The sequence below is a fragment of the Bos javanicus genome, chromosome 11 (assembly GCF_032452875.1).
Source record: "Bos javanicus breed banteng chromosome 11, ARS-OSU_banteng_1.0, whole genome shotgun sequence".
Taxonomy (NCBI): Eukaryota; Metazoa; Chordata; class Mammalia; order Artiodactyla; family Bovidae; genus Bos; species Bos javanicus.
Genome location: NC_083878.1, coordinates 61,111,566 through 61,137,473, shown reverse-complemented (window position 1 = coordinate 61,137,473; position 25,908 = coordinate 61,111,566). Strand labels below are relative to the sequence as shown.

The following is a 25,908-nucleotide window of genomic DNA, read 5'->3' as shown; positions in this document are numbered from 1 at the left end:
TGTGGCCACTGCTGAGTTTTCCAAATATGCTGGCATATTGAGTGCAGCACTTTCACAGCATCATGTTTTAGGATCTGAAATAGCTCATCTGGAATTCCATCTCCTTCACTAGCTTTGTTCTTAGTGATGCTTTCTAAGGTCCACTTGACTTCACACTCCAGGATGTCTGGCTCTAGGTGAGTGATCACACCATCGTGGTTATCTGGGTCATTAAGATCTTTTTGTATAGTTCTTCTGTGTATTTTTGCCATCTCTTAATATCTTCTGCTTCTGTTACGTCCATACCATTCAGATTCTCCTTAGTTATCTATTTTATATATAGTATCAATAGTATATATTTGTCAATCCCAATTCCCAATTCATCCCACCTCCCTCTTCCCCCCTTGGTAGCCATAAGTTTGTTCTCTACATCTGTGTCTCTATTTCTGCTTTCCAAATGAGCTCATCTGTATCATTTTTCTAGATTCTACATATAAGCAATTCAGTCATCTTTAAATGAAAGCAATATATAAGAACAAAAGAGAAATATCTGAATGCAAAAATCCTTTCAGATTTTCGTAAATTTTTCCCCAATTTTTTACAGTTGCATTTCCACACCAGATTTGACAGCAGTTTTTAACAACTCACTTCTATCAACTCTTTCTAAAGCATTTTAACAGTTTTCATGAAATAATTCCTCAAACTGATAGTTCACTGGCCTGCTGCTGCTGCTGCTAAGTCGCTTCAGTCGTGTCCGACTCTGTGCGACCCCATAGACAGCAGCCCACCAGGCTCCCCGTCCCTGGGATTCTCCAGGCAAGAACACTGGAGTGGGTTGCCATTTCCTTCTCCAATGCATGAAAGTGAAAAAATAAAGTGAAGTTGCTCAGTCGTGTCCGACTCCTAGCGACCCCATGGACTGCAGCCCTCCAGGCCCCTCCATCCATGGGATTTTCCAGGCAAGAGTACTGGAGTGCGGTGCCATTGCCTTCTCCGTCACCGGCCGAGGAAATATCTAATTAAATTATATAATTACAACAACAGGCCAGTATCATAAGAGGTCTTGTAAAGGGTCAAAAACAACTTACAACTCACTTGGGAGAGGAGTGTGTAGAAGTATGTCAGAGAGTAGCCCACTAACCATGTTGACACATGTGGGATTAAAACCAGGATGTCTTATGGATCGAATGGAAAGTATGAGGTAATCCATGTAAATTACGTAGAGATTGATGAGAAGAGTTTCTACTGTAATGACATATGGATCCTTCATATACTATCTCACTGTCACTAGAGTCTACTTTTTAAATTTTTCTTCAATATAGTTAATGGATGCTACTGTAATTCCTCTCTTAAAAAGAATACTCCTTTAAGGATACTGAATTTGACTAGATCATTCATTTACTCACTCCTTCACCAAACATAAATGGAGCACCTACTGCACAGAAGGTGTTATATAATAAAAATTTTAGAGGATACAGAAATAAATGGAGTAGAACTTCTCCCCTATTAAATTTACTTAGCTAAGCAAGAGCCCTGTTAGCACCTCAGAAAACTGACCTAGGTTTTTCCAGAACATAACACACATGCCCAATTCTAGTCTATCTTCTAGGTGAGAATATACCACTTTCTTTTGTTTTGTTTTAGGTTTAATTATATAAACTCATTCTTTCACAGTAAATAGTTCATTATTTATCATGGCTGTCTTAATTTAAAGTATGTAAATTAGTTATGTTCTCCGTTAAGTTGATGCATTTTAAAAGAGTTTAGTCACAACATGAGCATTCATGCTTTTTCCCGTGAATTAAGAGTAAAACAATTTCACCATACTTAAGAAGTCTGGTAACTTTAACCTATGAAAGTAAATAATGGATACATTTAATATTTACCTTTTTCTGTTTAAACTTTTAAAAAATATACACTATGCTAGTCAAATAGGTCAAATCCCATAAATGTCTCTTAAAAAAAAAAAAACTGTAAAAACAGGTAAAAGTTAATAATAAAAAAAATCATGAATTCATCTAATAAACTATTCGTTATTTCTTGCACTAGGTTCCTAGCAGTCATCATTATTTTTGCTGTCACCATGATTAATAACTGAGGAATTGTGTGTTCCTCCCACATGCTGAATAATTTTACTTAACTTCACATTAGCTCTTCAGCACCTAGAGTCCCCTAAATTTTGACCATCTCTTTAAATATGGTGATTTTTGTTTTTTGTTTTTTTAATACCTACGGCTGAGAAATTAGGTTTCTACTAGAAAAGCCAGTATCTTCTTTTGCATAAAGGGAGTTGAAACCACAATTCAATTTTATTTCTTTCTTTCTAATATGGCATAGGAAATGACTATTATAGCAACAAGAGTAGGGGGAAGGAACTGTTGTGCTAAAAAAGTTCAGAATAGGAAACTTGCAAAAAACTCCCAATTCATTCCAGAAATAAAAACATATAGAAAATACTGAATATATATGCCAATATTGACTTTTAAAGAAAGATATAAATTAGGGAGTTATTAACTGATTCCAAAATGACATGCTAGATAACTTTTAAATATTTCATTCCCCATGAACTTGAAAACAAAAAAATTTGATCAATAAAGAGATAATATTCAAAAAAGTTTTTAAAAATATTCCTATTTACGGAAACAAAGTTATGGACCTAGAAAATCCCTATGAGATGATTTAGTAGAAACCTTTCATTTTATAGATGAAGAAATTAAGCCCTGGGAAATAATCTCAAGGTCACCAGCTTTGAAGGCACATCAGGATTTATACACAATTCTAACCAATCCAAAGTTCATGTCTTCTCTACACTAGGATATGGGAGAAAGGAAAATGCATTTTTTTCAAATAAGGAGGCAGAATGACAAGAAGTCAGAAAATCTTTCATCTATTAAAAAGCATAATGATGCCTGGAAAACTCTACAAATGCAGTGTTCTCTCCACGACATAACTCAGAGTAAGGTCTCCAAAATTTTCTGATGACACAGGAAAATTTAATCTCCAGTAAACAGTTCAATTAAAATAATGGTTTTATAAAGTTTTTAAACAATATGAATAATAGTTAAAAGTCACCTATATTATTTTTATTAGATTTTTATGAATCTAATTTAGCAATAAACACTAGGAGAGAAGAAATGCTAATGTATTTTATTTTCCATTTTCCTACTATGGCCATCCCCTCTTCAATCACTTTAGCAATAAATAGGCAAATCAGCTAAATAAGCTTCTGAGCTTATATATATTTTTCATAAAATGGATATAAATATACTCTTCAACTTGAGAAACATATACTCCAATATGGAAAGGATGATTCAAAATATAACTTTTTATCTCATGATCCATTTAAATCTCACTGTCTTAATTTTAGTATTTTTCTGTGCTGTGCTTAGTCGCTCAGTTGTGTCCAACTCTTTGTGATCCCAGGGATTGTAGCCTGCCAGGCTCCTCTGCCCATAAGGATTGTCTAGGCAAGAATATTGATGTGGGTTGCCAAGCCCTCCTCCAGGGGATCTTCCCAACCCAGAGATTGAACCTTGATCTCCTGCATTACAGGCAGATTCTTTACCATCTGAGCCACCAGGAAAGTCCAAGAATACTGTGGGTAGCCTATCCCTTCTCCTGGGGATCTTCCCGACCCAGGAATCAAACTGGGGTCTCCTGCATTGCAGGCAGATTCTTCACCAGCTGAGCTACCAGGGAAGCCCAGTATTTCTCCATTGATTTTTAAAATATTTTTATAAAATATATAATACAGAACTTAAAAGATTTTTCCTAAAATTCTATAGATTTGAATGTACTTTGCATCCAAACCTAATCTGTGGCATATAGCTTTTTTTAATAGTTGTGTCTTTCAGTAACAGCTTATAATCTATTTCTCAGAAATTTAGAACTACTGTGCCTCTATTCTAAGATTAATCAGATGTATGATAAGAACACCTTTCTAAACAAATATAAAGTTATTGTTTACATCTACTATTACTTACAACCCGAAATTAACAGGCTAATTCTTTAGTACATCAAGTTAACATAGCTATATAACAGAGCCATAAATATTGAAAACCGTTAAAACCATCCATTGGGGAGAAGATTTTAACTCAATGAAAGCTAGATTTTTGAGGCTGTAACAAATTTCAAGAAATGTAAGTTTGTCTGTTTTCAAAACCTCAACGTTACTCCAACTACAGTGTTCAAACCTATCACTACAGAAAAGTCAGAATTGTTAACACGTGTGAACCTTTAACACAATGACACTAGTTTGACATCCAGCCACCAGAACTCCTTCCACTGTATTTGGACATGACCTCCCTCCCAAGCTCCCCAGATCTTTATGTCTAAAAATGGTCCAGCTACTGTTCAAAAAAGTGTAAGATTCCTTTTACCACTAAAATATAAAACAAAATCACTTACAGAGAGGAAGAACATGCTGTTTTATAAAGCATGTTATAAAACTGTTACAAATATATTTTACAACTGTAATAATGATCATGATAGTGATGTCAATGACAATGATAAAAGCTAATATTCATTGAAATTATTTAATCATCACAACCCTATAAATTGACTGCTGAGAAGTTAAGAAACTTATCATAATCAGAGCTTATAAATGGAAGATCTAGGGCTTGCAATCTGTCTCTCAGACTTCAGAACCCACACATAGTTTCATTGCCTGTCTTCCCTAATCTCCATTTAATAAACATTCATTAAACAACTACTATCTTCCTACAAGTCACCTGGGACTCCATCATAAAATGCAAACTAATTGAAAATGATTATTAAAGTACTACTTGAGAATCCTTCAACCCAAAGAGTTAAAGCATATAGTTTATTTTCAAATATTTCTAAGATCATTCATAATTTCATTCAACAAATGTTTAAAAGAGCATTTATGTTATGTCAGAAGCACCATGTCAGATGCTAAATAGATAAAAAGATGAATAAGACACAATCCTTCCCTCAAACTCCCAACAGAATACATAGAGCATATACATAATTCAGTATCAATGAGTAGTTTTACTTTTATGTTTTTAACAAAAATATTGGCCAAAAAGTTCATTTGGGTTTTTCCATAACATCTTACAGAAAAACCTAAAGGAAATTTTTGGCTGACTCAATGTTCACAAATAATTCTACTGGTTATTATTTCACTTAAAAAATTCTAAAAGCTACAAATCACTAATTTTTTATAAAGCAACATTTCTTCTGCCACCAAAATGCCCCTTAGTAATGTATATAGTTAAAAGTATGAAAGGTGACAGAATTTACAATTAGCTTACATTTTCTATGACAAATGTCCACTCTTTATCTTCAAATTCCTCTGCATGGGGATCCTGTAACAAAAGTAAAATATAAAGTTGAAATACATTTTTTTAATCCAGTCAATTCAATTAGGAAAATACACAAGCAGCCTTGATATTAGCTTTTACCAACTTACAAAAAAGGAAGGGGCAGAATGGTCTGCTTTTAAGAAACTTTCATAATTTATCTAAATTTAAAACATTATTTTTATTAAGAAATTCTCTTACTTAGGTTAATACATATCATTATTTTCCATCATTGCATAAAACAAGACAAAAGGAAACCATAAAAATATTTTATGACAGAGGTTATACATGGAATTTTAAAAAGTGGTACAAATGAACCTATTTACAAAACAGAAACAGAATCAAAGAGACAGAAAACAAACTTATGCTTACCAAGGGGAAAAAGAAGGGAGGGATAAATTGGAAGATTGAGACTGACATACACACACCACTATATATAAAATAGATAACTAATACGCACAGGTAGCTCTAAGCAATACTCTATAATGGTCTATATAGGAATAGAATCTGAAAGAGTGACTTCACGTGTATGTATGACTGATTCAGTTTGCTGTACAGCAGAAACTAATACAACATTGTAAATAATCTATACCTCAATAAAAATTAATTTAAAAAAGAAACCCGGGGACAGATAACTTGGTGAGTGAACTATTAAAAAGCACTTTTTGTGCAGTGTTCAGTCAGTCAGTCATGTCTGACTCTGTGACCCCGTGGACTGTAGCCCACCAGGCTCATTTATTAAGATACTGATATCCTTATTTTTATACCTCTAAGTATTCTGAACTCAAAGCATTACTTGAGGCAAGGTTTTCTTGGTGCAGAGGTTACATATTATAAACATTTGGAATTTCAAAGTACTGCAAAGAACTTCATAACCTACACAAAATGACAAATCTGACGTTGATACCCTCATCTGCCCTCCATTACCAGAGGCCTGAGAAAGGGTAACAGATCCTACAACCAAACGCAGCTTTTTTTCTAAATGAGTCAGACTTTAACCAAGTATTTGACAAATATTTATTGGCTACTTACTATATAAGGAATTACAGAGGCGTTATACGGATTCAAACACAGTTGTCCTTGCTTTCAAAGACAAACACAACTAATCTAAATACATAGATGATGAATGAAATACATGGTTTTACTAGAGATTAGAAGACAATACATTTCTTAGAGGAAGGAACAGGAAAAGCTTTACGAGTGAGGAAGCATTTAGACAAGGTGGGATTTCCACAGATACTAAAATAAGTAAAGGTGAAAGGCAACAGATTTTAAGACATAAAAGGAAAAGCAGTGGAGTAGCGTCGTAAGTGCATTTAACTTATTCAAGTTCAACTTCATGTTTTAGCGGTGGGGGAGGGATGGAGGTACTGACAGTGAGAGTATGTGCAAATAAATGCTATTCCCCTACTGTGTCTCATGGACCACATGCTTCTCATAGGGAAGCGCCTTATTCATGACTGATTCCACTATAGTCTATTATTAACCTTCAGTTTCTACTGCCACAGCTGTGTTTGGGTCCTCATCACTTTGTGCCTAGGCTATTTCAAGATAAAAGTAACCGCAGCACTCTCAGTCTCTCTGCTCTCCAATTAATCTTGTACACAGATTAATTCTCCTAAACCACAGTTCTGACCATGTAAGTACCAACTAAGAGTTTTTCAATGATCCCTACAACCTATGGGATAAATTTCAAATTCCTTCATTACTTCATTTTTGTTTATTTTTCTACCTTAAAAATATGGTGACTAGCTGATTCTGAGCTGTCTTAAGGCAACTATGACAAATCCACACAGTGTAAATCCACACAGATATTATAAAGACCTGCCAAAAAGGAGTTTATTTGGTGGTGATGGGCAGGGACAGGCAGGAAAGGGTAGAAAGGAAAAAGAGGTAGAAGACTCTACTCGATACTTATTTCCCCAGCCTGGCCCTGCCCAGGTTTGTGGAGGTTTATGGAGAATGACTACTGTAAATAAAGATTAAAGGATTTTTTTCATGAGAGATTTAGGACCCAAATAGTGCTACTTTAGAGACCGAGTAATAGTGTGACACAATGCTTAGGAAAAAGATACATTACTACCCTTTCTGCTTGCCCCACACCCACACCACTGTTGAAGAATGTAGCCTAGCTCTAGTGCAACTTTTACAATTAATAGTAGTGTGTGTGTGTGTGTGTGTGTGTGTGTGTGTGTGTTTGCTCAGTCATGTTCAACTCTTTGTGATCCCATGGACTGTAGCCCGCCAGGCACCTCTGTCCATGAAATTCTCCAGGCAAGAATACTGGAGTGGGTTACCATTTCCACCTCCAGAGGATCTTCCCAATCCAGGGACTGAACCCAGGTCTCCTGCATTGCGGGCAGATTCTTTACTGTCTAACCCACCAGAGAAGCTCCAATAGTAGTGGTATCAGTGATAATACAAAATGTTTGCAAAGCACACACTCTGCCTCAGTCATTGTGTTAAGAGTTTTAATCATCACAACTACTTATGAAATAGGTATCCTTTTTGTTCCTAGTTAAAAGAACAGAAAACTGAGACCTAAAAGATGTAACTTCCCACAAATAAGTGTTAAAATTACGTGCCAATTTTAGGTCTGTCTGACTTTTAGCCATGTAGTTAGTTCAGTTTTATCTCTGTGTTCCTAGGGACCTAGAAAAGTACCTGGAATATGGTAGTTTCTCAAGAAAACTTGATTAATGAATTAATGAAGATATGCCTTGAAACTTAACAAATATTGAATTGCACCTTATATATGATATACATTAATTCTCAAAATTGATAAAAACATTTTTTAGAAACACAGATAAATATTACCCATAACAGAATAATTTTAATGGGGCCAAGGGTCACATCTGATAAGGCAAAGTCACTAAAAAGATGTAAAGGAGCAACAATAATGTTCATTTTCAAGTTACTTTAAAATGGTATATCTACAAAACTCATTAATTATGTTATTGACTAAACAAAAACATTAGTAATGAAAGTTGCTCCCACCTTGAATCAATTAAGTCTTCTTTACATCCTGTTCTCTATCCTCTAGTGTCTCTTTTATCACCATTGAACTAAAGAGAAAAAGTGAAACAGCTTAAAGAGCCATTTCCCTTCTCAACCCTAAAAGGGGCTTTTTTTCATTTACCAGAAATAGCTATTTTCAAGCTAATTAAACTTTCAAAATCAAGCGTGCAGGCTAAAGAATTAATTTCTGCTTAAGCCATAGAAAAGTGAAACTTCTTGATAACTTTTTTTAAAAGCACTTTGTCTATGAACATACCTCTGTGAATACGAGCAGTTCTTTCCTATTTTGCAAATTTCAGGATTAAGTAAATTGTGAGACTTTAATATAAGTAAAAGAAAGGGGGAAATATGAAAAAGCTTTCCACTTGAATATTTTAAAATGCTGTTCAAAAACAAGAATCAAAAATTAATATGAGAGAATGAAAAGCTATTTTGTTTTGTTTACTTTTTGGTTCTTCTATTACAACTCTGGGAAGATATGGAGCCAGGAAGACAAAGATATTTAAAGATATTCACTGAAGAGAAATGTGTAATACAGCAAACTGGGAAGGAGGGAGTATTTATTTCCCTACAGACTAACATTTAAAAGACATAAAAGTTCAGTGATAGGATTTGCTGAACATTCTCATTAGTACTTGAAAACTACTTACCTCCTAATCCTCCAAGTAATACATTTCAACAGCCACTTTCAACACAAAATCACTCAGTTAGTGCATATTCTTTGCCCAAACACATAGCTGTCAACCATTTATCAGCTCTCTTCTAACCCCTTGTTGTCTATCGTCATTTTTATAAAAGTTGTGTAACTATGTCCATTCATTTACTTTAACAATAAAAACAGACTAAATCAAAACACAGAAGATTACTTAAAAGTTTTCCTCAAGCATGTCACAGATTCTGCCGTGGTAATCTATATTCAGAGTGGTATTTACTACAGAATAGGCCATGCTATGTAAAACAAACCCAAAACCAAACACACAACAACCACACCCCAGGGCTAAATCACAGTGTGACAGGGCAAGTTACCTTCCCCTTTAGTCTTAGTTTCCTTATCAGTACAATGGAAACAATTCTAGAACTTCAGGGTTACTTTGAGAATTAAATGAAATAGTACTCTAAAGGTATTGTTGTTAACTACCAAACTTACTACATCACTTTAGTAGGAGAGGTAGGAGCTTCCAAGGTAGCTCAAAAAGTAAAGAATCTGCCTGCAATGCGGGATACCTGGGTTCGAGCCCTGAATCAGGAAGATCCCCTGGAGGAAGAAATGGCAACCCACTCTATTATTCTTGCCTGGAGAATTCCATGGACAGAGAAGCCTGGTGGGCCACAGTCCAGGGACTCACAAAGAGTTGGACACGACTGAGTGACTAACACATACAGAAGAGGTATGGATGGGGAAGGGTGGGGGATTAATAACAGGCTTTTACGATAGCTGACTGAAGGGTAATAGGATGATTCTGATCTTTCCTGAAAAAAAAGGAAGAGGAGCTACAACCTCATGCCTTATTTCTCCCTGGGCCAACAGTGTATAAATGATATGCATAATCATGTGATGTTATAATGTCAATAACAATAGTATTACAACTGTAAAACACACATAAAGTGTTAAGAATCTTTCATAAAATAGAATATCTATGAAACACAGAGCATTTGAAAGTAGTGTCTCATTGATGGGTTAGTACATTAACATTCATTATACTGCTTTGTTCTATTGATCTCTTCAGTAGTTCCAGAGCACATCAATTAATATACTGAAATACAAAATCAAAAGTACCTTTTTACACAGTGATTTCACACTTGAAGCCATATAAATTTGTTCTACTTAGATGTCATATCTTATAGTATTTAGTGGATTGTCACAAGTTTATGTTACTAAATTATGCTCAACTAAATGTCCTCCTTCATTCTATCCTTTTGCAAAAGTAAAGTCAACATGATTGGAATGATTCAAAGAAGAAATAAAGCATTTGTTTCCTATGCACCACTTCTAAGAAGGCTGAAGCTGAGACATATTTGTCCCCATCATTTTTTTTTTTTTTTGAGTAGGTAAGAAATTGGTTGGGAAAGTAATTATTCTAGTGCTTAGTTTTCATATGTGTGAGGACTATTTAGAACGTTAAGAAATAGAGAAGACATTCAAGAAAAAACATATATAAAAAAGTAAGATATACAAACAGCTATGTTTTTTGGATCTGGACTTTCAGTTTATTACCAGAATTTTTATTTTAAGCTATAGTATTTATAAGCTATCAATATCAATAAAATATTTATCAAAAATCCATTTTAAATTTACCTTCCTATATTAACTTTAATAAAATACCATATATCAATTTTAAAACACATCTAGTTTTTAGTCAAACAAGGCTAACAAAATGAGACTCCAGGACAAGAATTCCACAAACCTCAGTTTTCCACAGAAAAAGCACTTTAAATTTTCCTGTGGGTAGAATGTAGGAAGCAATAAAAGAAATGTTCCAGTTGATTTTAACTGGAATAAGTTCAAAAAGACTCTCATATTATTTGGACTTTATACACCATGAAATACCTTGTATTGTTATAAATTGCTACATCTCTAAAAATAATGCATATTAAGGTTCTTACTGCTCATTAAGGACTCAAGTGTGTCGAACAGTGAATACTGAAATATTCCATCATTTATAACAATGACTGCACAGTAAATCCTATAACCTATAAAAATGGAACTTACCTTAAAAAGTGTCACAGTGATTTCAATGTTTTCAGGAACAGGCCATACAACAACACCACGGTAAGGATTTTTTATTCCAGGCTGCCAGCTATGAGCCTACCAAAAAAAACCAAAATGTCTTCAACTTGAAGTACAGAAAATGCAATATTAATAATTTGCAAAGATATATTGACCCTATTTACCTATCCATTAGATCTATTTCCCTAAAACAAAAATGATTAGTCAAATAGAACTTTTCAAGCATCAAACTTGGACCATGACAGTTGGTGGCTCAGACGATAAAGAATCTGCCTGCAGTGCAGGAGACCTGGGTTCAATCCCTTGGTCAGCAAGATCTCCTAGAGGAGGAAATAGCCACCTACTCTAGTATTCTTGCCTGGAGAATTCCATGGATAGAGGAGCCTGGTGGGCTACAGTACACAGGGTTGCAAATAGTTGGACAAAACTGAGCAACTAACACTTACTCATGACAGTTATATCACATGTAAGCTACAGATTACTATCTGTAAACAAACATTTACCCTCTCCTACACACACACACATGAAAATAGAAAAATGAGAGCATCATATTTTCAAAAGCTATTTCAAATTTAAGAAAAATCTTCTCAGGAGAAATATTTTAAAAATTATTTTGTGATCTCAGAACTTAAAGGCAAATTCAAACAGGTGGGGAAACAATAGAAATAGTGACAAACTTTATTTTCTTGGACTCCAAAATAACTGTGGACAGTGACTGAAGCCATGAAATTAAAACACACTTGTTGCTTGAAAGAAAAGCAATGACAAACCTAGACAGTGTTTTAAAAAGCAGAGACATTACTTTGCCTACAAAGGTCCATTTAGTCAAAGCGTAAAGCGTCTGTCTACAATGCGGGAGACCCAGGTTCAATCCCTGGGGTGGGAAGATCCCTTGGAGAGGGAAATGGCAATCCACTCCAGTACTTTTGTCTGGAAAATCCCATGGACAGAGAAGCCTGGTAGGCTACAGTCCATGGGGTCGCAAAGAGTCGGACACGACTGAGCGACTTCACTTCTTCATCTTCATGGTTTTTCCAGTAGTCATGTACGGATATGAGAGCTGGACAATAAAAAAAGGCTGAGCGCCGAAGAACTGATGCCTTCAAACTGTGGTGCTGGAGAATACTCTTGAGAGTCCCTTGGACAGCAAGGAGATCAAACTCGTCGATCTTAAAGGAAATCAACCCTGAATACTTATTGGAAGGACTGATGCTGAAACTGAAGCTCTAATACTTTGGCCACCTGATGCGAATAGCCAACTAATTGGAAAAGACCTCAATGCTAAGAAAGATTGAGAGCAGAAAGAGAAGGGGTTGACAAAGGATGAGATATTGGATGGCATCATCAACTCCATGACTCTGAGCAAACTCCAGGAGACAATGAAGTACACAGAAGCCTAGCATGCTGCAGTCCATGGGATTGCAAAGAGTTGGACACAGCTTGAGCAATTTAACAACAACAAATCAGAGAAAAGTAGCCTTGAGAAGGTGACAAGAACAGACCACAGGAGGCGAATCAGATCATTTAAACATGGGAAGAGTTTTCTAGGGAGATGGACCAGCAACTGGAAAGGTGCTGAAGCAGTCAGATAACAACAAGGCCAGTGTGACTGGGGCAGAGTGGTTAAAGAGAAGAGCAGCAGAAGACAAGACTAGGGAAATCATGGAGGGTCCAGTCATACAAGGTTCGAGCAGGCCATCCAAAGATTCTGGCTTGTAATTTGAGAGAGATGAGAAGCCACTGGAGGATTTTAACAGAAGAATGATGATCCAAGTTGCATTTTTTTAGCTCTAGCAAATCTATTCAGAATAGACTCCAGATGTTTGAGCAAACTCCAGGAGAAACAGTGAAGGACAGGGGAGCCTGGCGTGCTGCAGTCCATGGGGTCGCAAAGAGCTGGACATGACTGAGTGACTGAACAACAACAACCAGGTGTAAGAGAGGAAACAGGGAGACAATAAAGAAGCTATGCAATAATCCCAAGGAGAGTTGATGGTGAATTGGCTTAGGGTGGTATAAAAGTGGTATGAAATGATCAGATTTATTTTTATTTATTTTTTTATTTTTAAGACAGAATCAATAAGATTTTCTGTCTGACTGTATGAAAGAAAGTAGCCAAGGATGACTGTATGGCTTTTGCCCTTGAGCAAGTACAAAATAGGAATTGCTATTAACAGATAAAACTGCAGAAGGATCAGGTTTGGAAAATCAGATTAGAAACGTGATTTTATACACATTAAATCTAAGGTGTCTATTAGATATTCAAGTGTAGCTGTTTAACTAGGCAGCTGGATATACCTGCCTGGAGTTATAAATTTGGGAATCATCAGCATACAGGTGATACTTAAAGCTTAAGGGTGGATGTAATCCCAAGGGAGTGACAGGAGGGAGGAAGGGAAACAGAGAAAGAGGGAGAAAATAAAGGTTCAAGAACTGAACTTTGGAGCACAACAATAACAGGTCCAGGAAATGTGGAGGAATCAGTAAAGAAAGGTCAGTAAATAGAAGGAAAACCAGAGGCAAGTGGTTATTCTGAAAGTCTAGTGGAGAAAATATTTTAAGGAGACACGAACAATTATCTGTGCCAAATCTTGGTAACAGGTCAAGAGGATGAGGTCTGGAAAACGATCCCTGGATTTAACAAAGCCAAAGCCATTACTGACTTCACAAGAGCTGTTTCAGTGGAGTGGTGAGGGTAGGTAAACACCTGACTGGATCAGCATGGGTTCAAGAAAGAATAGGAAGATAGACACTGAAGCTAGCAAGCACATTCAACTTCTCTGGGCTATTTTGCTGAAAGAGAAAGAGAGAAATAGGTTAGTGCTAGTCTGAGAAATATTGTCAGGCCAGAATTTTTTAAGACAGAAATATTTTTAGGGTGATGGGAAACACTCAGTTGAAAGGGAAATTTTAATGATGCAGAAGAGAAATAATTGCTAGAGTCATGTCTTTAACAGTATGAAAGGAGACAGACTGGCTTGTGCTGGGAGCACAGATCATTCTTCAGTAATAATAGAAAAGAAGTTAGAGTACTTGAGTGCAGACGCATGTCAGGGAGCAGGTTTAACACACCTGAGAGGATATCTGAGGACACTGAGACACAGACTTGACCAAGACCACACAGCAAGCAAGTGGCAGAAACTGGATTTGAATCCAGGAAGTGGAACTGAGAAGTGATCAAGATCACAGAAACGTACGTCCATGTAAATCTTATCATACCTTGTTGGTTAAAACACCAGCAGAATATTGTAAGTCAACTATACTTAATAAAAAATAGAGACTTAGCACACCACAGCCAGTGGTAAAGAACGGAGTTTTGTTGATTAAAAAACGTCTCCAGAGATTCTTCTATTCCCCTGCCTTATTTCTATGCCTGTTGACAGTCCTAGAAAACAACCCCACAGAGTAAACAATCTGAATTTTGAAAAGTAAATTGCTGCCATCTTAGATAATCTCTAATTAGAACTCCTCTCTATATAGTCTACATACTTAATTCTGAAGATTTGTGACAACTGTAATTCTCATGTACTCTAACAACAGATCAAGCTATTTCTCTAGTCTCTTCAAACTTCCCATAATTATATTTTCATAGTCTCCCCATACATTGAAAAAGACTATAATAATTGAATTTTTCTTATTAGCGACAATAGAAAAGATAGTATTTGAACAATTCTGAATTTTAAAAAGTACCATCAAAGAATTTTAGACCTGAAAATATCCTTAGGAAATCTAATCAGGTACAGATAATGAAACTGAAGCAATAAAGAGTAAATGGCTTGCCTGAACCCATAATAACAATCTGTAGGAGAACCAGCTCCATGATTTTCAAGTTCAGGGTTCTTCACCCAACCAACATTACAGCCAGCTCTATTTCTGATTCACACAGTAGTCAAGAAAATAGTATTCAATCCCTAAGGTCTTAACATTTATATGCATGAGAAAGAGATCAAAAGTGTGAGAAGCAGGGAATGTGGAGACCAACAAACAACTGGGTAGAATTAGAAGACAGTGATATTAAGTAATTACCTAATGCTGGTCCTCTAAATGATCTCTTTCAATTCTCAGTCTAGGATCAAGAAATGGTAATTAGACTGCTGAACAAACAAAACTACTATCTGCTTAACAAACTAAAATCTTTTTTCTTTTTTTTAAATAAAAAGAGATAGAAGGGTGCTAGTTCCCAAGTTGCTGGTATGCCGCCTTTCTATCCAGCAACTCTCCCCAGTGAGAGAAAAGGTCCACCTAAGTCAGCTCTGGCTTTCTGATGGTCTTTGTAGTGACTATACAAACTAGCTATGTTAAGACACAGTAACAATATCAATTAGTCCAGCTTAGTATCTGATAATGTCAGCTTCATAATGTCAGCTAATTATTATGTATTAGAAAAAGAATGAAAAGTCTAACACAGGCAACTAAAAACAGCTGTGGTACTAAACACCTAATTGTACAGATCCATGGAGACAGTACTTTAGGTTCTTAGGAACTTTATTTTTAAAAAGTACCTCATGTTGGCAATCATCAGCACTACAGGAATCCTGATCAGTTTTTGATCAGAGTAATAGAAAAGATTTCCCTAGAAAATAATTCAGTATAAAACACATACAGCTATTTAGCTCCTTAATATAGTCCAGAAAGGCAGGCTATTTCATTATTTGCCATCATCCTAGTACAGTTAATGGTAGAAAGGATGAAGCCATATTCACTTCCACTCATATAAATTGCTTCACCTTTTAATCATATCAGAGATCCTTTAGCAAAGGCAGACCTAGGGAAAAGGTAACATTTATCAATTTTGAATACCGATTCTATAAGATGTCTTATTTTCAAATTATTTCATATCATACCTTATGTAAAAGACCTAAACCTAATATGGAACTAAATACAGATATGTAACTAAAAAACCTAATATGGAACTAAATATTCACTTGTTACTTCTGAAATTTTTCACTGAATAAATATAACTATCATTTAGTTTTTAAATTGATGATTTTCAATTTATAAAACTTCATCTACGCATACGTTTAGGATGTCACATGTAAAGCTGTCTTAGAGCTGCCCACATCATGGTCTTAGTCAAAGAGCCACCACTACACCCATCCCTTCATGATACCACAGCATATTGTTAAAGGCTATACAGGTGCACACTGCTATATTAAAAATGCATAGCCAACAAGGACTTAATATATATAGCACAGGGAACTCTGTTCAGTGTTACATGGCAGTCTTGATGGGAAGGGAGTTTGGGAGAGAATGGATACATGTATACGTATGACTAAGTCCCTTTGCTGTCCACTTGAAACTATCATAATGTTGTTAATCAGCCATACTTCAATACAAAATAAAAAGTTTAAAACAACAACAACAAAAATACAGCTTATAGCAAGGAAGTAGAAGTGATAATGCCATCCAAAAGCTGGTGAGGACTTTCAAGCTCTTCTTTCCCTTTGGAATTCTCCCATCTCTGTGACTTTAAATTCCTAGTTTGAAAACTAGGTTTAAGGCAACAGACTACTCTGCCATAACTTTTCTTGTCTATTACAATTTTCCTGCTTCCTTTGTCCAACACTATACTGAAAAATAATTTATTTAAGCATATACAATTCAACTGCTGCCCAAAAATATCTTTGCTATAAATGCCATGACTTGAAGATAAGAGGTAGGAAAACTGCCTATTGTGATAATTACCCATGGTAATTATTTTGTAATTATTCTCTCAATAAAAAATGATTCTGCAATGGGTTCTTTTATATTTAATTACAAAAATAGACATGTATCCAAAGAAAGTGAGCAAAACACTGAGAACTAAACTTTATATCAAATAAGGCAATGTGCCTTATCATTTTTCTGTCTAATCCGTTATCTGGGTATCAGTTATAAGTTTCAATCCACCAATATAAAAAAGGTAGATAACCAACCATACTTCAATAAAATAATTTTTAAAAGGTAGATATATTCAGAAACAGGCAAGATAAATATTAAGCTATACACAAGACCAAAGAGAATGAATTACTGTGTAGTTTAAACTCTTTCCAGAAACAAACCTAAAAGTAAAAACCAGACTATTTTCTGCCCAATGGTTGTAGAGATCTATTTTCCCTGTAAGTGATTTCAATGGGACTTAGCAGCAAATAATGTGTATTTCAGGACTTCCATGGTGGCTCAGATGGTAAAGTGTCTGTCTACAATGCGGGAGACCTGGGTTCGATCCCTGGGTCAGGAAGATTCCCTGGAGAAGGAAATGGCAACCCACTCCACTACTCTTGCCTAGAAAATCCCATGGATGGAGGAGCCTGGTACAGGCTACTGCCCATGGGGTCGCAAAGAGCCGGACACGACTGAGCGACTTCACTTTTTTTAAATGTGTATTTCAAAGGAAAAATGTCAGAAACAGAAGAGTGTTTCAAATGAAAACAATGGTTCTACTCTTTGGATTTAATATAACTGATAGTTAATTTTAAAAAACAATAGCTAGGGACAAGCTAGCTTTTTTTTTTTTTTTTTTTAAGAATTCCAAAATGCCATGGATCTCAAGCTCCTCAAAGTTTTTCTAAAAAGTAATTTGTTTAATTTTCACATAATATCATAATCATTTCTTTTATAGCTTCTGGAACTGCTTTTTACATCCTTATTCAGCTGTTGTATACAATGTATAAAAACAGCATTTCACACATACATGAATGTACATTATGTAAATTTCAGGCAGATTCTTTACCACTGAGCCATCAGGGAATCCTGTAAGCTTATTATAGCATATGGGCTTCCCTGATGGCTCAATGGTAAAGAATCCACCTGCAATGCAGGAGACTCGAGTTTGATCCCTGGGTCAGGAAGATCCCCTGGAGAAGGAAATGGCAAACCACTTTAGTACTCTTGCCTGGGAAATCCCATGGACAGAGGAACCTGTGGGGCTACAGTCCATGGGGTCTCAAAGAGCTGGACATCACTAGAGTGACTAAATAACAACAATAATATGCTTAATACATTGTGAGTTCTCATAACTTTTCAAAAGTACATCTATAATGTTTCAAGGGAAACATACAATGATTCTAAAATATCCAGAAGGGATCTGAAATATTAGGAGCATCACAACTGGAAAATAAGTCCAATAAACCAATACAATATTGTAAAGTAATTAGCCTCTAATTAAAATAAATAAGTTTAATTAAAAAAAAAAAAAGAAATAGTTCCTTCTGGAAAATATTGTATTCTGAGAAAAATCAACCTGTACCTCATATGTTTGCATTTCACCATTTAGATTTGATCAAAATTTAATATGATGTAAAAAAGAATCTGGACCTAAAAGTTATCTGACTTTAAAAATGCAATTAAATTAAAAGTATACTTAATTTCAACTATGAATATTCTGAATTGACTTTTAATCTAAAGCATTTCATTATGTTTCATAATGTTTTAAGAAAACAATTAGTATCTAGTTACTACAAGAGGGAAATCACTTTTTGTTGACAGCTAAAAACATTTAGGGTCTAATGTTTATAGTTATAGTCAGGTTCCACTATCATACTTACTGGATGACCTAATATTGTTCCTTTCCATAAAACCTTAAGACCCACTCAGAAAAACTGATAGAAGACCCTAAGTCTATTTTCAGAATCCTTTCTCATGCGTAAATAGATAAGAAAATATTACAGATCCAAAATACCCTGTATCCAAACTACATATGTATGCTTTGGAGAAGATGCTATTCATTAGGTGAAGCAACTGGACCTTTCCTCTATTGCTGGGGGGTACGCTGAAAGTTAAAACTGTACCTATCCTATTGCCCAGTGATTCTAGTCCTAGTTATTTGTGGAAGAGAAAATGTTTGTCCCCCAAAATACTTGTACTGCTGCTGCTGCTGCTGAGTCACTTCAGTTGTGTCCAACTCTGTGCAACCCCATAGACGGCAGCCCACGAGGCTCCCCCGTCCCTGGGATTCTCCAGGCGAGAACACTGGAGTGGGTTGCCATTTCCTTCTCCAATGCATGAAAGTGAAAAGTGAAAGTGAAGTCGCTCAGTTGAGCCCGACTCTTCAGGACCCCATGGACTGCAGCCCACCAGGCTCCTCCATCCATGGGATATTCCAGGCAAGAGTACTGGAGTGGGGTGCCATCGCCTTCTCCGAAATACTTTTACAGTAATGTTTAAAAGAAGTTTAGTCAGAATAGTGAATATTCAGAATACTCACTAGAAACAAGCCATACTTTCATCAACAGATGTATAATCAAACTGCAATATATTCACATGATAGAATAATACTCAGCAAAGAAAAAAATTAACTACCAGTATTCACAAATTTTTTAATTCTGAAATTTAATTAAAATTTAATTTCAGGTAAAATAAATGAATTTTTTCTTTACATAAATCTACTTACATAGAAACCAACAGTCAATAAACATGCTTGTAATTATTGTGTGCCTATAAACACATGCTCAATCTTACTTGTCTGTAGACTGGAATTTTAAAAATATCTAAAATTGTTATTGAACATTTAAAAATTCTGCTCCACTCCCCCACAAAGCCATAAGAACAAAAGATTAAAACTTCTGAAAAACCCAACCCCTTCTCTTCTGTAACCTAGCAAATGGACTCAGATAACTCATCATTAATTATGTGTGCCCTAACTCCATCTTCTTAGAAGCTGAATAAAGTAATTCTAGATATAATTTTTAAGTGATCTTTATTTACTCATTAGTTTATGATATTCTAGCACAGAGATGTTAAATAACTATTATGTTATTTAAGGCCACCAAATCCAAAATCAAAACTCAGGTATCTGGCTCCTGTTTAGAACTATAATACCAAGATTACATACAGTACCTAATCAATCATTTTAGTAAAGCAGATTATAAGAATAACCCAAAATATCAAAAAATATTTAAAAATATTCTTCACTGGGGCCAGCTTAATAATTAGATCAAAAGTTACATTCAACATTTGGGTAAGAAATTTAGAAAACAGACAAACCTTGGAAGACTTCCTTCGGCTTCTTCTTGTCCAAACTACCACCAGTTTATCTGGTTGCCTGCCAAACAGGAAAGATTAAGTAAAATTTATCTTAAGTCAATAAAATTTAGTTTTAGCACCTTTAAAAGAACAAAAATGTCACCTGCTTTAGATTACATGGAGTGGTTACACTAACAATAAAGCTCTATAAATTATTCAAATATGGTAGATGCACAATATAGACATGATCTAATTTAAATGACTAATATTTCATCCACATGTTTTTCTAAAAATACTTTACCAAGTAAATTCATTGGGACAAACCAAGTAAAATAAAATACTTAGACTATTTTTTAAAAAAGCACATATATATCTCTCATCTAAAACTATATTTCCAACACATTATCACTTTAGAGAAAATAAGCATAAAAATAATATTTCCAAAATAATTTAAATCTGTGGTTTACACTACTCTTGCATATCTGTATCTTATGAACAATGCTTAATGATTTTCAAAATCATTTTATAATCAATCATCTCAACTATCTTCAAGAATATAATACAGTACTGAAAAATAGGCAAGTACATTCTGGCAAGAAGCCCAGGGTACACTGGGTTTTTCCCTAGTGGCACAATGGTAAAGAACCTGCCTGCAATGCAAAAGACTGCCTACAATGCAGGAGATGTGAGTTTCATCGTTGGGAAGATCCCTCAGAGAAGGAAATGGCAACCCACTCTAGTATGCTTGCCTGAGAAATCCCATGGACAGAGAAGCCTGGTGAGCTACAGTCCATGGGGTAGCAAAGAGTTGGACATGACTGTGCAACTAAACCGCCACAACCATATACTGGAAAAGTTAAAAAAAACTCATCAAAAGCTCTGGCAGAAACAAGACTGAAATATAGGTCTTTCCAACCTGAGATGCTGGGAGCAGCAGCCAGATGCAGAAATTCTAAGTTACAGATGAAACAGAAGAAAGTTTCCATGAAACATCAGTGTTCATCTAAGGATATGAACCAACGGAGAAACAAAACCGTGTTTAACACAGAGAGAAACAGAACAGGACAAAGACATGGAGATGGGTGGTGGGGTACATATAGCAACATGATAAACAGAGCTGGGCAGAGGGTATGGATCAATGCTGGCAGCTTAACAGTAAAGGGACTGAGTAACCAAACAGTTAAGCCACCCTGTTTGAAGGCATTGGTGGCTTGCTGGAACACTTATCCAAGATTACTACAGTGATCTTTCCACTATGTTCTTATCTCCACATCTCCAGCCCAACCTCAACTTTTAATTATACTTCTGCAATACTACTTTAGAATTGGTACAAAAGTCTTACTTATTTTTTTTTTTTTTTTTACTATTCTAATAGGGCTCTTATACTGAAGGTACAACAAACTGGCACTTGAAAGTTGAATTTGACAGATTTGACCTAAATAGTGTTCCCTTATTTTAAGCTTAAATTAAACTTTAGAATACATTTCTTGGGACTTCCCTGGTGGTCTAGTGGGTAAGACTCCGTGCTCCCAATGCAAAGGGCTCAGGTTCAGTCCCTGGTGAGGGAACTAGAATCCACATGCATGCCACAATGAAGACCTAGCTCAACCTAAATAAACATTTTTAAAAATTTCTACTTAAATGCCTTCAAACAAGTTCCATGCTATCAAGATTACTAAAGCCTCCAACACTATCAACTTCTTTCCACCTGACCAGCTTCATTCTTCAGATGATCTACATAGTCCCTGTATATATTTGACCCTTCGACATCACAGCATGCAAGATAGCATCCATATTCCTGACTGTGGTTTATAAGGCACCTCATCACCTGACTCTGATTTGCCAGCTGCAAAACCTACAAATACCTCAAAGGCATCTTGCTTTCCAACCAATCCCTGAACATTTATTCAATCTCTTCCCATCTTTGCATGTTTAAAATCTTTTTTTCTTTAACTTCCTCTTTTCTCTTTTTCTATCTGATAAACGCTTAATTCATCACTTTCTCTACGAAAACCTGACCGTTTCTCATTTCATTCCCACTTTAACCCATATCCTCAACCTCAGGCAAAGTTAATTTGCTTCTTCTACCTGTATTTCCATTAACACTCTAAACACCTCTATTTTAATATGTTATATGCCCTGTATTATGGGCTCAGCTGGTGGCTCAGATGGTAAAGAATCTGCCTGCAATGCGGGAAACCAAGGTTCGATTCCCGGGTTGGGAAGATCCCCTGGAGAAGGGAATGGCCACACACTCCAATAATTCAAAATCATAAGCAGATGATATCACTCTAATGGCAGGAACTAAAGAGCTTCTTGATGAGGGTGAAAAGGAAGAGTGAAAAAGCTGGCTTAAAACTCAACATTTTCAAAAAATTAAGCTCATAGCATCAGTTCCATCACTTTATGGCAAATAGATGAGGAAAAAATGGAAATAGTGACAATCTATTCTCTTGGGTTCCAAAATCAATGTGCACAGTCACTACAGCCAGGAAATTAAAAGATGTTTACTTCTTGGAAGAAAAGCTATAGCAAACCTAGACAGGATATTAAAAAGCAGAGACATCACTTTGCCAACAAAGGTCCATATAGTCAAAGCTATGGTTTTTCCAGTAGTCATGTACAGATGTGAGAGTTGGACCATAAAAAAGGCTGAGTACCAAAGAACGGATGCCCTCAAATTGTGGTGCTGGAAAAGTCTCTTGAGAGTCCCCTGGACAGGGAGGAGACCAAACAAGTCAATCCTAAAGGAAATCAACCCTGAATATTCATTGGGAAGGACTGATGCTGAAGCTGAAACTCCAATACTTTGGCCACCTGATGCGAAGAACCAACTCATTGGAAAAGACCCTGATGCTGGGAAAGATTGGAGGCAGGAGAAGGGGACGACAGAGGATGAGATGGTTGAATGGCATCACTGATGCAACGGACTGATGCAATGAGTTTAAGTAGGCTCCAGGAGTTGGTGATGGACAGGGAAGCCTGGCGTGCTGCAGTTCATGGGGTTGCAAAGAGCTGGACAAGACTGAGCAACTGAACTGAACTGCACTGCAAAGAGCCGATTCATTGGAAAAGACCCTGACGCTGGGAAAGATTGAAGGCAAAGAAGCGGGCAGCATGGATGGATGGTTAGATAACATCACTGACTCAATGGACCTGAGTTTGAGCAAATTCCAGGAGATAGTGAAGGACAGAGAAGCCTGGTGTGCTGCAGTCCGTGGGGTCTCAAAGAGTAGGACATGGCTGAGCGACTGAACAGCAGTACAACAACAACCCACTCCAATATTCTTGCCTGGAGAATTCCAATGACAGAGGAGCCTAGTAGACTACAGTCCAAGGGGTTGCAAAGAGTTGGACACAACTGAGTGACTAACAGTTTTCTCTTTTTCACTTCATGCTTTCTATTACATTATTTGTTATTATTTCTATCTCCTCGACTAGATTGTATTCCTTTGTCAACCATATCTTATTTATTTTTCTATTTCTAGCAACTAATAAGAATCTGGTACAAAGCTGAGGCTCTATGTACATTCACTACTAAATGAGAGAATCTGCAGCTTATTTGAGCTTTGCAGGCATCTTCACCTTGGATGCACATTGGAACCTCTTGGGAAGCTTTTTTAATATTGATATCTAGGTTCCACTGCTAGAGAATCACATTTAAATGTCAGGCCTGGTATGTAGACTTTTAAAAATTTCACAGTTGATTGTTATGCCCAGCTAAGGTCGAAAACCATTCTTTTGCAGGGAGAGTAGTAAGCAATCCCCACACTCCTGATTTGAAATAGTGAGGCGTGATGCTGGGATGGCAACAAGGGTGACCCCCTTCCCGATATCATCCTAGTGCTACCTGCACTGCTTGCTGCCTCCTTCCAACCTGGCCTCTCAGCACCTTCCTCTCCTCCACCCATTCTGATCTCATGTTTCAGAATATGGAAGCCTCTTACTGTAAAATAAGAAAGTCAGGAAGGGTGGTCTCCTAACCTACATCCCTGAAGTCCCAAGAATGTAAATAGAACATAAGTTACTTATTTGAGAATGCCCCCAGAGATGAATAAACTTTTTTGTGATTCCAAGTTATGTCCAATGGCAACCCACTCCAGTATTCTTGCCTGGAGAATTCCATGGACAGAGGAGCCTGGTGGGCTACAATCTACTGGGACGCAGAGAGTCAGAGATGACTGAGCAACACACACACACACACACACAAGAAATCAGCTCCCCTTTACATTATCAGGGACAAAGTAACACAGAATGTTTAAAATAAAGAGCTGTGCTGTGAGTTACTGTTCTTACAGAGGAATACCAATAACCACACAACTGGTTGACCACAATTAATATTTTAAGCATCTATGCTGTACTAGAAAAGAACCATCAAATATTTACTTATGTGCTCACAAGAGGCCAGGGATAGAGCAACTGTGAGAGTTTTATCCAACTACCAAAGAAACTATAATTATACAACTTTCTATCAGTAAAGTCAGGACAACCTGATATAGCTCTGTCTTAGAATTCAACAATCAAATATTTAAAATTTCTACCCCATTCCCTAAGTGACCAGGTAGCCCTGCACATAATACATATACAGACATATAAACACACATGCATATATTCATATATAGGTATTTACACATAAGAATATTTTATATACATACACATAAAATGTACATATAGACACACTGCCTATGAGTTCCACTGCAAAATTTGAAGCCTCTGGTGGGCTTACTCAGGGAAGAAAACTTTACATTTAAAAATAAGGAATGTTGTCTTCCTGGAAATTATATTACACAGGTTACTGATTCTCTAAGAGAGGTTTTCCTTTAATAAAATGTCCTTTTTGTCCCTCTCAAGGTGGAATGCATCAAAATTTGAGGAATAAAGACACTGAAGATCCTCTGTGCCTCATAATAATTGTACCTAATTATCATTTCAAAAAGTAGCTAATAATCCATATAAACAGCAAGAAAACTGTGGCTAAATTCCAGTCACTCAAGGTTTTGCTCTCTCCCCATGTTCCCTTTTGCCAAACTTCCAGGGCTATATTTCTCTTATATTCATGTATATCTTTCTATTTTCTCCACATGAAACCTCAAAATGTGTGACTTTTATTGATTTACTCCTATCTGTTTCCATGGCTTAGCCTTAGCTTCCTGGAATAACATATTCTTGATAAAAATATACTGATAAATTATGTCAAATCAATCTATGTAGAGGAGTCTATAAAGAATAAATAAAGCCAAACTTCATGAATTTAAATTTTTAAAAAAAAGGATTTCCCTGGCAGTCCAGTGGTTAAGACTTTGAGCTTCCACTGAAGTGGGTGTGGGTTCGATCCTTGGGCAGGGAACTAAGACCCCACAGGCTGTGCAGCATGGCTAAAAAGTAAATGAATGAATAAATAATAAAATAAAAATTTACCTTCTATCCTACCCTCAAAATCCTTAAAAAGCAACAAGTTCAATCTGAAGGTGGCAAGACTTAATCTCAACACTGTGATCCTGATGCTAACTTCTGGAAAGGAGGAAGAACAGTAGGAAAATGGAAGTGGAAGAAGGAAAAGATATCAGAGCTACAATGAACCAGTTTGTAAAGCAATAAACTATCTTTCTTTTGTCTGCAAGTTGTGGGCCCCCCTCTTTGCCACTGCTGCTGCTGCTAAGTCACTTCAGTCGTGTCCAACTCCGTGCAACCCCATAGACGGCAGCCCACCAGGCTCCCCTGTCCCTGGGATTCTCCAGGCAAGAACACTGGAGTGGGTTGCCATGTCCTTCTCTAATGCATGAAAGTGAAAAGTGAAAGTGAAGTCGCTCAGTCATGTCCGACCCTTAGCATGGACTGCAGCCTACCAGGCTCCTTCGTCCATGGGATTTTCCAGGCAAGAGTACTGGAGTGGGGTGCCATTGCCTTCTCCTCTTTGCC

General features: G+C 36.4%; 1 protein-coding gene across 9 annotated transcripts in view; it reads right to left on the bottom strand.

Moving 5' to 3' along the window:
* Window positions 1-25,908, bottom strand: part of EHBP1 (EH domain binding protein 1) — a 386,656-nt gene that overhangs the window by 276,875 nt on the left and 83,873 nt on the right. For all 9 annotated transcript variants that reach the window (XM_061432759.1, XM_061432760.1, XM_061432765.1 and 6 more), the window contains exons 3-5: window positions 20,011-20,068; window positions 11,029-11,124; window positions 5,253-5,306 (exon numbers count right to left, since the gene is read on the bottom strand). In XM_061432759.1, the coding sequence (XP_061288743.1) occupies window positions 5,253-5,306; window positions 11,029-11,124; window positions 20,011-20,068 (208 nt within the window). The remainder of the gene's footprint in view (window positions 1-5,252; window positions 5,307-11,028; window positions 11,125-20,010; window positions 20,069-25,908) is intronic.